Source organism: Oncorhynchus gorbuscha, unplaced genomic scaffold (genome assembly GCF_021184085.1).
Source record: "Oncorhynchus gorbuscha isolate QuinsamMale2020 ecotype Even-year unplaced genomic scaffold, OgorEven_v1.0 Un_scaffold_1554, whole genome shotgun sequence".
Taxonomy (NCBI): domain Eukaryota; kingdom Metazoa; phylum Chordata; class Actinopteri; order Salmoniformes; family Salmonidae; genus Oncorhynchus; species Oncorhynchus gorbuscha.
Window position 1 is genome coordinate 35,095 of NW_025744799.1, and position 14,436 is coordinate 49,530.

The 14,436-nt window shown below is 42.9% G+C and overlaps 1 protein-coding gene across 1 annotated transcript in view; it reads right to left on the reverse strand.

Annotated features, from left to right (window-relative positions):
* LOC124017105 (zinc finger protein 436-like) overlaps positions 1 to 6,994 on the reverse strand; it is a 30,194-nt gene extending 23,200 nt beyond the window's left edge. Inside the window, exons 1-3 of the mRNA XM_046332497.1 lie at positions 6,586 to 6,994; positions 6,022 to 6,119; positions 2,662 to 2,839 (exon numbers count right to left, since the gene is read on the reverse strand). Coding sequence (XP_046188453.1) covers positions 2,662 to 2,839; positions 6,022 to 6,119; positions 6,586 to 6,898 — 589 coding nt within the window. The 5' untranslated portion in view covers positions 6,899 to 6,994. The remainder of the gene's footprint in view (positions 1 to 2,661; positions 2,840 to 6,021; positions 6,120 to 6,585) is intronic.
* Positions 6,995 to 14,436: the final 7,442 nt, after the last annotated feature.

Consider the following 14,436-nt stretch of genomic DNA (forward strand, 5'->3'; position numbering starts at 1 on the left):
CTCCATAATGTTTCATAATTAGATACTACAGTCCTCCTTTAAGACTCCATAATGTTTCATCATTAGATGCTACAGTCCTCCTTTAAGACTCCATAATGTTTCATCATTAGATGCTACAGTCCTCCTTTAAGACTCCATAATGTTTCATCATTAGCTGTTACAGTCCTCCTTTAAGACTCCATAATGTTTCATCATTAGGTGCTACAGTCCTCCTTTAAGACTCCATAATGTTTCATCATTAGATGCTACAGTCCTCCTTTAATACTCCATCATGTTTAGAATGTGTCTTGAAGCGCTACTCTATCTATTCTACTCTCATCCTTTCAGTTTTAATAATATTTAATAATAATAATGTTAATAATAATAATAATGTTATAATAGGTAATAACTTTAATAACTAGGGTTAATATCTGCCTGGCGCACCAACAAAATCTTCATATTTACCCCCCTCTAACAATACCGCTACAGAATTAGCATAGTAGTCCATGTAACTTAAAGTAATAAGAAATATTTAGGACTAACTTATTCCTTGCCACCTATTCTGAAACTAACTGCAGCTCTATGTTAAGTGTTGCAGTCATTTCAGTCTCTGTAGTAGCTGACGTGTACAGTGTTGAGTCATCCACATACATAGACTCACTGGCTTTACTCAAATGTCATTGGCATGTTGTTGGTAAAGATTGAAAAGGGTAGGTGCCAAACCGCTGCCCTGTGGAATTCCTGATTCTACCTTGATTTTGTTGTACAGGCTTCCATTAAAGAACACTGTGTTCTGTTAGACAGGTAGCTCTGGTGCGGCAGGTAGCCTAGCGGTTAGAGTGGTAGGAGAGTAACCGAGAGATTGCTGGATCGAATCTCCGAGCTGACAAGGTAAAACTCTGTCCTTCTGTCCCTGAACAAGGCAGTCCTAGGCAGTCATTGAAAAAAAGAATTTGTTCTTAACTGACTTACCTAGTTAAATAAAGGTTCGCTTTAAAAAATTTAAAAATACTCTTTATCCACAATACAGCAGGGGGTGGAAAGCCATACGTTTTTTTTCAACAGCAGACTATGATCGATAATGTCAAAAGCTGCACTGAAGTCTAACAAAACAGCCCCAACAATATTTTTATCATCAATTTCTCTCAGCCATCAGTCATTTGTAAGTGCTGTGCTTATTGAATGTCCTTCCCTATAAGCTGAAAGTATCAATTTGTTTACTGTAAAATAGCATCGTATCTGGACAAACTATTTTTCTCCAAAATTGTAAGTGTTGGTAACAGGCTGATTGGTCGGCTATTTAAGCCAGTAAAGGGAGCTTTACTATTCTTGGGTAGTGGAATGACTTTAGCTTCCCTCCAGGCCTGAGGGAACACTTTCTAGTAGGCTTAAATTCAAGACAAGGCAAATAGGAATGGCAATATCGGCTGCTATTATCCTCAATCATTTTCCATCCACGTTGTCAAACACCAGTGACTTGTCATTGTAGATTTTATTTGCACAAAATTTCATTGAAGATGCTCCAAAGCTTTTTACAATCATTCTTCATGTCATTTATCTTTGTTTCATAGTGTAGTTCTTTTTATTCAGTTTAGTCAAATGATTTCTCAATTTGCAATATGTTTGTCAATCAGTTATTCAGCCAGACCTATTTGCCATCTCTTTTGCCTCCCTCTTCATCATACCATTTTGTAATTACTCATCAATTCACGTGGATTTAACCGTTTTTACAGTCATTTTCTTAATGGGTGCTGCTTATTAGTAACTGGGATAAGCAGTTTCAAATGTGTCAAGGGCAGCGTCTGGTTGCTCCTCATTACACACCACAGACCAACAAATATTATTTACATCAACAACATAGGAATCATTACAAAAAAATTGTATGACCTCTTATACACAATATTAGTCCCAGCCTTTGGAACGGTGGTTTTCCTAGACATGGCTCCTATATTGTGATCACTACATCTGATGGATCTGGATGCTGCTTTAAAACCCATTTCTGCAGCATTAGTAAAGATATGATCAAACCATGTTGATGATTTAATTCCTCTACTGTTTGTCACTACCCTGGTAGGTTGATTGATAACCTGAACCAGGTTGCAGGCACTGGTTACAGTTTGAAGCTTTCTCTTGAGTGGGCAGCCTGATCACAGCTTTCCTCCAGTATTAGATAATTAACAGTGTCTTGAGTTTAGTTTGCCTGTTCTACAGTCTAGTAAAGAGAGGGGGGTTGACTGGGACAGGCAATGTAACATACATAATGTTTTATGGAAACGTTTTTGTAAAACGAGCACCTTATATCAGATCATCTTGAAACTTTCTCTCTAAAGCGAAATTTCATCAAGGTTTTATATGGTCTATTGGTTTCTCTCTAAATCTAACTTTCATCAAGGTTTTATATGGTCTATTGGTTTCTCTCTAAAGCTAACTTTCATCAAGGTTTTATATGGTCGATTGGTTTCTCTCTTTTCATTGGCAGAATCCTTTTTCAGTGTTATGATATTCATAACATCCATATCCACCAGTCTATCTTCCTGTCAACTAACAGAACTCTGCTGGTTGTCCTGGTAACAGATACCAGTCCATCTTCATGTCAACTAACAGAACTATGCTGGTTGTCCTGGTAACAGATACCGGTGGGCAGATCTATTGTATTTGTTCAAACTAAACTACAGCACTTACTTTGATGTGTCAAATCTGATCCTTTCTTCTCTTCTCCTCCTCTCACAGTTCCACTCAGCCCCGTTGTTTTCCTGCAGTCCACCAGCAGCACAGACAACCTCTTCATACCCAGCAGTAAGGTGCTACCGGGAGAGGCACGACACGGGGACTCCGGGAGGGAGGAAGGGCTAGCGTTGTCCTGGTAACCATAAAGAGGGGACACAGACACACATCATTATGGATGCTGATGTCACTGTAAAGTGCCTTACAGAAACCCAGCCTCTGATAGAGCAATATGTATGCTAGACCAAACCAAGCTGGTCTATCGACGTCACCGCACAAAGAGGCAAAAACAGACTTACCCCCATCGCGACGTCCCCCCCAAGGCTAACTTTCTAGCCCCTGCTATCTGCTTGCTTGCTAACCTGGTCTGCTAATTGCTAAACTGCCGGGCCCTGGTTTGCTAACTTGCCTGCCCGGTCTGCTAACTGCTAGCCCTTGCTAACTGCTTGCTTGCTAACCAGGTCTGCTAACTGCTAGCCCTTGCAAACTGCTTGCTTGCTAACCAGGTCTGCTAACTGCTAGCTTGCATGCCCGGTCTGTTAACTGCTAGCCCTTGCTAACTGCTTGCTTGCTAACCAGGTCTGCTAACTGCTAGCTTGCCTGCCCAGTCTGCTAATTGCTAGCCCTAGCTAACTGCTTGCTTGCTAACCAGGTTTGCTAACTGCTAGCTTGCCTGCCCGGTCTGTTAACTGCTAGCCCTTGCAAACTGCTTGCTTGCTAACCAGGTCTGCTAACTGCTAGCTTGCATGCCCGGTCTGTTAACTGCTAGCCCTTGCTAACTGCTTGCTTGCTAACCAGGTCTGCTAACTGCTAGCTTGCCTGCCCAGTCTGCTAATTGCTAGCCCTAGCTAACTGCTTGCTTGCTAACCAGGTTTGCTAACTGCTAGCTTGCCTGCCCGGCCTGCTAACTGCTAGCCCTTGCTAACTGCTAGCTTGCCCTGGTCTACTAGCTGCTAGCTTGTTTAGCTCCGGCCTACTAACTGTTAGCTTGTTAGCCTGCTAACTGTCTGAATCACCGTGTCCCCAGCCAGCTCAACCACTCACTGGACCCATATGTTCACTAGGCTACGCATGCCTCTCTCTAATATCAATATGCCTTGTCCATTACTGTCCTGGTTAGTGATTACTGTCTTATTTCACTGTAGAGCCTCTAGCCCTGCTCAATATGCCTTGTCCATTACTGTCCTGGCTAGTGATTACTGTCTTATTTCACTGTAGAGCCTCTAGTTCTGCTCAATATGCCTTGTCCATTACTGTCCTGGCTAGTGATTACTGTCTTATTTCACTGTAGAGCCTCTAGTTCTGCTCAATATGCCTTAACCAACCATGTTGTTCCACCTCCTACATATGCGATGACATCACCTGGTTTAAACATCTCTAGAGACTATATCTCTCTCATCATTACTCAATGCCTAGGTTTACCTCCAATGTACTCACATCCTACCTAAAAGATAAAGGGAACACTTAAACAACACAAAGACCTTCCTCTGCCCCCAGCTGTGCCTCGATACTACACTGAACACTGAACATTCTCAAATATACAATACATTTTGGTTTGTTTAACACTTTTCTGGTTACTACATGATTCCATATGTGTTATTGCCTAGTTTTGATGTCTTCACTATTATTCTACAATGTAGAAAACAGTAAAAATAAAGAAAAACCCTGGAATGAGTAGGTGTTCTAAAACTTTTGATCATTTACATTTACATTTAAGTCGTTTAGCAGACGCTCTTATCCACACCATATAACATAACAATATACATATATACATATATATGCTCAAAAAGATAAAGGGAACACTTTTTGTTTTCTTTTGTTCTACTGAATTATTGACTATGTTTTGTTTATTCCATGTGTAACTCTGTGTTGTTGTATGTGTCACATTGCTATGCTTTATCTTGGCCAGGTCGCAGTTGCAAATGAGAACTTGTTCTCAACTAGCCTACCTGGTTAAATAAAGGTGTTCTCAACTGGCCTACCTGGTTAAATAAAGGTGTTCTCAACTGGCCTACCTGGTTAAATAAAGGTGTTCTCAACTGGCCTACCTGGTTAAATAAAGGTGTTCTCAACTGGCCTACCTGGTTAAATAAAGGTGTTCTCAACTGGCCTACCTGGTTAAATAAAGGTGTTCTCAACTGGCCTACCTGGTTAAATAAAGGTGTTCTCAACTGGCCTACCTGGTTAAATAAAGGTGTTCTCAACTAGCCTACCTGGTTAAATAAAGGTGTTCTCAACTAGCCTACCTGGTTAAATAAAGGTGTTCTCAACTAGCCTACCTGGTTAAATAAAGGTGTTCTCAACTAGCCTACCTGGTTAAATAAAGGTGTTCTCAACTAGCCTACCTGGTTAAATACAGGTGTTCTCAACTAGCCTACCTGGTTAAATAAAGGTGTTCTCAACTAGCCTACCTGGTTAAATAAAGGTGTTCTCAACTAGCCTACCTGGTTAAATAAAGGTGTTCTCAACTAGCCTACCTGGTTAAATACAGGTGTTCTCAACTAGCCTACCTGGTTAAATAAAGGTGTTCTCAACTAGCCTACCTGGTTAAATAAAGGTGTTCTCAACTAGCCTACCTGGTTAAATAAAGGTGTTCTCAACTAGCCTACCTGGTTAAATAAAGGTGTTCTCAACTAGCCTACCTGGTTAAAAAAAGGTGTTCTCAACTAGCCTACCTGGTTAAATAAAGGTGAAATAAAAATAAATACATTTTAAAAAGCTGTACCAAATGGCTAGCGTTGTCCTGGTAACCATAAAGAGGGGACACAGACACATATCATTATGGATGCTGATGTCACTGTTGACATAAAGTGCTTTACAGAAACACAGCCCAGACCACAATAGACCAAGCTGTATGCTAGGCCAGACCAAGCTGTATGCTAGGCCAGACCAAGCTGTATGCTAGACCAGACCAAGCTGTATGCTAGGCCAGACCAAGCTGTATGCTAGGCCAGACCAAGCTGTATGCTAGGCCAGACCAAGCTGTATGCTAGGCCAGACCAAGCTGTATGCTAGGCCAGACCAAGCTGTATGCAAGGCCAGACCAAGCTGTATGCTAGGCCAGACCAAGCTGTATGCAAGGCCAGACCAAGCTGTATGCAAGGCCAGACCAAGCTGTATGCTAGGCCAGACCAAGCTGTATGCTAGGCCAGACCAAGCTGTATGCTAGGCCAGACCAAGCTGTATGCTAGGCCAGACCAAGCTGTATGCTAGGCCAGACCAAGCTGTATGCTAGGCCAGACCAAGCTGTATGCTAGGCCAGACCAAGCTGTATGCTAGGCCAGACCAAGCTGTATGCTAGACCAGACCAAGCTGTACCATCTGGTGTTCAGATCTGGAGAGACTCTTCTCTGCCTCTTCAGCATCATGAGGTTGTTGAGGCTCCCCAGAGGATCCACGATAGCCATGTCTCTCTCCTGTGTGAACGAGAACATCAAACAGATGGTGAACTTATGACCATCTACTGCAATCAGTCTTACAAGAGGCATGAATATGTATAAGAAAAGGGCCTAATGGCAACTTTCATTGTGATTTCCTAAAATATTGTTTCTGTTGCAAATGTAAAAAGGGTCTTTCCACGAAAAGGGTGTCTTTTACGTCCCTTTGACAATTTAAGTAGAAATTATGCACCAATGTTGAATTCTGAAAAGCCTGTTAGATGAAGTGCACATTAATGTGGACTACATGGATATTTCAATAAATCTAATAGAAAAGTCACAAAAATATATGTACCAATGACAGATAGCACCGTTAACAATGTATTGAGTACTGAACAACATATTAAAGTGTAGAACTTCAGTAGAATGCCCCTTTCAAACCCCACATTAGGTCAAGAAATGCATATTTAGTGCCCATTTTTAAGTCAGTGCTCACTGGTCTTACTCGAATCTTCAGCCTCATCCTTTTTCACTCCCAAAACGTCTTCCTTCTCCACTTTAATTGAGATAGCCTCCTCTTCCTCTTTTACTCCAAAATGTTCTTCCTCTTCTTTCAAAATTACGGCATCTTCCTCCTTTTTGATTCTGAAAGCTTCTACCTCGTCCTCTTCCACAACCTCGTTCCCATATTCCTCTTTCACTGTAATATCATCCTCTTCTTTCAATGTGATAGACTCCTCTTCCTCCCTTTTCATCCTGAAAGCTTCTTCCTCTCCTTTCACCAGAGCTTCTTTCTCCGTCGAGATTAGTGAGCTCATGTTCCGTGCGATTAGCCTAATGCAATATCAATTTACCACATTAGCTAATTTAACAAGCAATATACGTTTCAATGAACGAGTAGATATGTACACAGAATTGTGTTTAAAACACGAAGAGTAATATACACAAGATTTGTCTTAAACGCTTCAATGTTTCGGTTTAATGTTCGCTAGCAAACCACAACGTTGGTTGAATAAGAAGCCTTTGTCGCTGTTGAAGAAGCCTCCAGTTCCGTCCACTAGATTGTACGTCACGCAAGAAGCATCACCTGAAATACTCATATCGCCATCTGCTGGCTGGAGTGGGTAACGCAGTTTGGAATAAATAAATAAAAAACACATAATAACACCTCACATAATGGTGCCCAAAAATCAAGGAAAACTTCTCACCCAGTTGCATACATAACATGAAGCAGTGCCCACATTGCAAAAGGTAACATGGACAGATACGGCTCTACCTGTGTAGAGCACGAGTCCCTTTACCCTTCCAGTCTCTAAAGTGACATGGACAGATACGGCTCTAACTGTGTAGAGCACATGCCCCTTTGCCCTTCCAGTCTCTAAAGTGACATGGACAGATACGGCTCTACCTGTGTAGAGCACATGCCCCTTTACCCTTCCAGTCTCTAAAGTGACATGGACAGATACGGCTCTACCTGTGTAGAGCACATGCCCCTTTACCCTTCCAGTCTCTAAAGTGACATGGACAGATACGGCTCTACCTGTGTAGAGCACATGCCCCTTTACCCTTCCAGTCTCTAAAGTGACATGGACAGATACGGCTCTACCTGTGTAGAGCACATGCCCCTTTACCCTTCCAGTCTCTAAAGTGACATGGACAGATACGGCTCTACCTGTGTAGAGCACATGCCCCTTTACCCTTCCAGTCTCTAAAGTGACATGGACAGATAGGTCTCTACCTGTGTAGAGCACATGCCCCTTTACCCTGCCAGTCTCTAAAGTGACATGGACAGATAGGACTCTACCTGTGTAGAGCACATGCCCCTTTACCCTTCCAGTCTCTAAAGTGACATGGACAGATAGGACTCTACCTGTGTAGAGCACATGCCCCTTTGCCCTTCCAGTCTCTAAAGTGACATGGACAGATAGGACTCTACCTGTGTAGAGCACATGCCCCTTTACCCTTCCAGTCTCTAAAGTGCTCTGGTATAATTTGTATTCATTTTTTGTTATAGTTATTCTGAACTCTCTGCCTCAAAATTGTCGTTAAATTTGACTATTTGATTTGTATTTCCCTTCAACTTTTTGAAGATTAAACAGCCAGGAAATGCCCCTGTCTGAGTGCAGTCTACCACTATGTGTAGCTGTTAGCGATGATGCTAATGGCAACCATCTTCTGGTTGATGGAAAAGCCAGATTAAACAGCCAGGAAATGCCCCTGTCTGAGTGCAGTCTGCCACTATGTGTAGCTGTTAGTGATGATGCTAATGACAACCATCTTCTGGTTGATGGAAAAGCCAGATTAAACAGCCAGGAAATGCCCCTGTCTGAGTGCAGTCTGCCACTATGTGTAGCTGTTAGCGATGATGCTAATGATCCACTATGTGTAGCTGTTAGCGATGATTCTAATGACAACCATCTTCTGGTTGATGGAAAAGCCAGATTAAACAGCCAGGAAATGCCCCTGTCTGAGTGCAGTCTACCACTATGTGTAGCTGTTAGCGATGATGCTAATGATCCACTATGTGTAGCTGTTAGCGATGATGCTAATGGCAACCATCTTCTGGTTGATGGAAAAGCCAGATTAAACAGCCAGGAAATGCCCCTGTCTGAGTGCAGTCTACCACTATGTGTAGCTGTTTGCGATGATGCTAATGATCCACTATGTGCAGCTGTTAGCGATGATGCTAATGGCAACCCTCTTCTGGTTGATGGAAAAGCCAGATTAAACAGCCAGGACATGCCCCTGTCTGAGTGCAGTCTACCACTATGTGTAGCTGTTAGCAATGATGCTAATGGCAACCATCTTCTGGTTGATGGAAAAGCCAGATTAAACAGCCAGGAAATGCCCCTGTCTGAGTGCAGTCTACCACTATGTGCAGCTGTTAGCGATGATGCTAATGATCCACTATGTGTAGCTGTTAGCGATGATTGTAATGACAACCATCTTCTGGTTGATGGAAAAGCCAGATTAAACAGCCAGGAAATGCCCCTGTCTGAGTGCAGTCTACCACTATGTGTAGCTGTTAGCGATGATGCTAATGATCCACTATGTGTAGCTGTTAGCGATGATGCTAATGGCAACCATCTTCTGGTTGATGGAAAAGCCAGATTAAACAGCCAGGAAATGCCCCTGTCTGAGTGCAGTCTACCACTATGTGCAGCTGTTAGCGATGATGCTAATGATCCACTATGTGTAGCTGTTAGCGATGATGCTAATGGCAACCATCTTCTGGTTGATGGAAAAGCCAGATTAAACAGCCAGGAAATGCCCCTGTCTGAGTGCAGTCTACCACTATGTGTAGCTGTTAGCGATGATGCTAATGATCCACTATGTGTAGCTGTTAGCGATGATGCTAATGGCAACCATCTTCTGGTTGATGGAAAAGCCAGATTAAACAGCCAGGAAATGCCCCTGTCTGAGTGCAGTCTACCACTATGTGTAGCTGTTAGCGATGATGCTAATGGCAACCATCTTCTGGTTGATGGAAAAGCCAGATTAAACAGCCAGGAAATGCCCCTGTCTGAGTGCAGTCTACCACTATGTGTAGCTGTTAGCGATGATGCTAATGATCCACTATGTGTAGCTGTTAGCGATGATGCTAATGGCAACCATCTTCTGGTTGATGGAAAAGCCAGATTAAACAGCCAGGAAATGCCCCTGTCTGAGTGCAGTCTACCACTATGTGTAGCTGTTAGCGATGATGCTAATGATCCACTATGTGTAGCTGTTAGCGATGATGCTAATGGCAACCATCTTCTGGTTGATGGAAAAGCCTGATTAAACAGCCAGGAAATGCCCCTGTCTGAGTGCAGTCTACCACTATGTGTAGCTGTTAGCGATGATGCTAATGATCCACTATGTGCAGCTGTTAGCGATGATGCTAATGGCAACCCTCTTCTGGTTGATGGAAAAGCCAGATTAAACAGCCAGGAAATGCCCCTGTCTGAGTGCAGTCTACCACTATGTGTAGCTGTTAGCGATGATGCTAATGACAACCATCTTCTGGTTGATGGAAAAGCCAGATTAAACAGTCAGGAAATGCCCCTGTCTGAGTGCAGTCTACCACTATGTGTAGCTGTTAGCGATGATTCTAATGACAACCATCTTCTGGTTGATGGAAAAGCCAGATTAAACAGCCAGGAAATGCCCCTGTCTGAGTGCAGTCTACCACTATGTGTAGCTGTTAGCGATGATGCTAATGGCAACTATCTTCTGGTTGATGGAAAAGCCAGATTAAACAGCCAGGAAATGCCCCTGTCTGAGTGCAGTCTACCACTATGTGTAGCTGTTAGCGATGATGCTAATGGCAAAGCCAGATTAAACAGTCAGGAAATGCCCCTGTCTGAGTGCAGTCTACCACTCCCTTTAGCTGTTAGCGATGATGCTAATGGCAACCATCTTCTGGTTGATGGAAAAGCCAGATTAAACAGCCAGGAAATGCCCCTGTCTGAGTGCAGTCTACCACTATGTGTAGCTGTTAGCGATGATGCTAATGACAACCATCTTCTGGTTGATGGAAAAGCCAGATTAAACAGTCAGGAAATGCCCCTGTCTGAGTGCAGTCTACCACTATGTGTAGCTGTTAGCGATGATGCTAATGGCAACCATCTTCTGGTTGATGGAAAAGCCAGATTAAACAGTCAGGAAATGCCCCTGTCTGAGTGCAGTCTACCACTATGTGTAGCTGTTAGCGATGATTCTAATGACAACCATCTTCTGGTTGATGAAAAAGCCAGATTAAACAGCCAGGAAATGCCCCTGTCTGAGTGCAGTCTACCACTATGTGTAGCTGTTAGCGATGATGCTAATGGCAACCATCTTCTGGTTGATGGAAAAGCCAGATTAAACAGGCAGGAAATGCCCCTGTCTGAGTGCAGTCTATCACTATGTGTAGCTGTTAGCGATGATGCTAATGTCAACCATCTTCTGGTTGATGGAAAAGCCAGATTAAACAGTCAGGAAATGCCCCTGTCTGAGTGCAGTCTACCACTATGTGTAGCTGTTAGCGATGATGCTAATGTCAACCAACTTCTGGTTGATGGAAAAGCCAGATTAAACAGCCAGGAAATGCCCCTGTCTGAGTGCAGTCTACCACTATGTGTAGCTGTTAGCGATGATGCTAATGATCCACTATGTGCAGCTGTTAGCGATGATGATAATGATCCACTATGTGTAGCTGTTAACGATGATGCTAATGGCAACCATCTTCTGGTTGATGGAAAAGCCAGATTAAACAGCCAGGAAATGCCCCTGTCTGAGTGCAGTCTACCACTATGTGCAGCTGTTAGCGATGATGCTAATGATCCACTATGTGTAGCTGTTAGCGATGATGCTAATGACAACCATCTTCTGGTTGATGGAAAAGCCAGATTAAACAGTCAGGAAATGCCCCTGTCTGAGTGCAGTCTACCACTATGTGTAGCTGTTAGCGATGATTCTAATGACAACCATCTTCTGGTTGATGGAAAAGCCAGATTAAACAGGCAGGAAATGCCCCTGTCTGAGTGCAGTCTACCACTATGTGTAGCTGTTAGCGATGATGCTAATGGCAACTATCTTCTGGTTGATGGAAAAGCCAGATTAAACAGCCAGGAAATGCCCCTGTCTGAGTGCAGTCTACCACTATGTGTAGCTGTTAGCGATGATGCTAATGGCAAAGCCAGATTAAACAGTCAGGAAATGCCCCTGTCTGAGTGCAGTCTACCACTCCCTTTAGCTGTTAGCGATGATGCTAATGGCAACCATCTTCTGGTTGATGGAAAAGCCAGATTAAACAGCCAGGAAATGCCCCTGTCTGAGTGCAGTCTACCACTATGTGTAGCTGTTAGCGATGATGCTAATGACAACCATCTTCTGGTTGATGGAAAAGCCAGATTAAACAGTCAGGAAATGTCCCTGTCTGAGTGCAGTCTACCACTATGTGTAGCTGTTAGCGATGATGCTAATGGCAACCATCTTCTGGTTGATGGAAAAGACAGATTAAACAGTCAGGAAATGCCCCTGTCTGAGTGCAGTCTACCACTATGTGTAGCTGTTAGCGATGATTCTAATGACAACCATCTTCTGGTTGATGAAAAAGCCAGATTAAACAGCCAGGAAATGCCCCTGTCTGAGTGCAGTCTACCACTATGTGTAGCTGTTAGCGATGATGCTAATGGCAACCATCTTCTGGTTGATGGAAAAGCCAGATTAAACAGGCAGGAAATGCCCCTGTCTGAGTGCAGTCTACCACTATGTGTAGCTGTTAGCGATGATGCTAATGTCAACCATCTTCTGGTTGATGGAAAAGCCAGATTAAACAGCCAGGAAATGCCTTGTGACATAATGAGAGAGTTTGTTACCCCACTCCAGTCAGCAGATGGCAATGTGAGTCTATCAGGTGATGCTTCTTGCGTGACGTATAATCTAGTGGACGGGACAGGAGGCTTCTTCAACAGCGACAAAACGCTTCTGATTCAACCAACGCGGTGGTTTGCTATCGAACATTAAACTGAAACGTTGAAGCGTTTAAAGATAAACTTCTCCTTAAAACTTCTTAAGGCTCGAAACCCCTAGACAACATCCACTGAAATGGCAGAGCATGAAATTCATTTAGGCTAGGAACCCCTAGACAACATCCGCTGAAATGGCAGAGCATGAAATTCATTTAGGCTAGGAACCCCTAGACAACATCCACTGAAATGGTAGAGCATGCAATTCATTTAGGCTCGGAACCCCTAGACAACATCCGCTGAAATGGCAGAGCATGCAATTCATTTAGGCTAGGAACCCCTAGACAACATCCTCTGAAATGTTCAGAGCATGAAATTCATTTAGGCTCGGAACCCCTAGACAACATCCACTGAAATGGCAGAGCATGAAATTCATTTAGGCGGGACAGGAGGCTTCTTCAACAGCGACAAAACGCTTCTGATTCCAAAATTATGAATGACGCAAGATTCAAAACTTGGAACTTTTCAATTTGAATTATTATACAAAATTCTTGCAACCAATACAATGTTCTATATATGGAGGACACAATGAACCTCTCTGCAGATTTAGCTGCGAAGAGACAGAATCATTAGATCATTTGTTTTAGTTCTGTCCATATGTAGCTTGTTTTTGGTCGCATGTCAAGGAATGGCAACATTTACCTGGAGCTAACTCTGCAGACAGCACTACTGGGGGATTTGAAAAGTCATAGTCAATTGATCAATAATATAATAATACTTTTAGCAAACATGTTTATTTTTAATTTACTATCTGCAGAAACTATGAGAATATAAAGGTCAAGAACTTTTGTGAAACATCACAGTTAATAATATATGGCAAATAGAAATCAAACTGGATGGTCTTCAGAGATAGATGGGAGAGGTTTAGGGTAACTGAAGGATAGGACTGGATGGTCTTCAGAGATAGATGGGAGAGGTTTAGGGTAACTGAAGGATAGGACTGGATGGTCTTCAGAGATCGATGGGAGAGGTTTAGGGTAACTGAAGGATAGGACTGGATGGTCTTCAGAGATAGATGGGAGAGGTTTAGGGTAACTGAAGGATAGGACTGGATGGTCTTCAGAGATCGATGGGAGAGGTTTAGGGTAACTGAAGGATAGGACTGGATGGTCTTCAGAGATAGATGGGAGAGGTTTAGGGTAACTGAAGGATAGGACTGGATGGTCTTCAGAGATAGATGGGAGAGGTTTAGGGTAACTGAAGGATAGGACTGGATGGTCTTCAGAGATAGATGGGAGAGGTTTAGGGTAACTGAAGGATAGGACTGGATGGTCTTCAGAGATAGATGGGAGAGGTTTAGGGTAACTGAAGGATAGGACTGGATGGTCTTCAGAGATAGATGGGAGAGGTTTAGGGTAACTGAAGGATAGGACTGGATGGTCTTCAGAGATAGATGGGAGAGGTTTAGGGTAACTGAAGGATAGGACTGGATGGTCTTCAGAGATAGATGGGAGAGGTTTAGGGTAACTGAAGGATAGGACTGGATGGTCTTCAGAGATAGATGGGAGAGGTTTAGGGTAACTGAAGGATAGGACTGGATGGTCTTCAGAGATAGATGGGAGAGGTTTAGGGTAACTGAAGGATAGGACTGGATGGTCTTCAGAGATAGATGGGAGAGGTTTAGGGTGACTGAAGGATAGGATTAAAAACAAACTAAATATAACTATTGTATAATTCATTGTGTCTAAAATGTACATAGTATGTATGAGCTGGACGTAGAAGCCTAATAGTTGCTGTGCATTAGTTTCCTCCAATCAGGGAAGGGGTGGTAGGGTTAGTGGAAAACAAAGGAAAATATATGTTTATACATACAGTGCTTTTGGAAAGTATTCAGGTTTTTAGAAATGATTACAAATGTATAT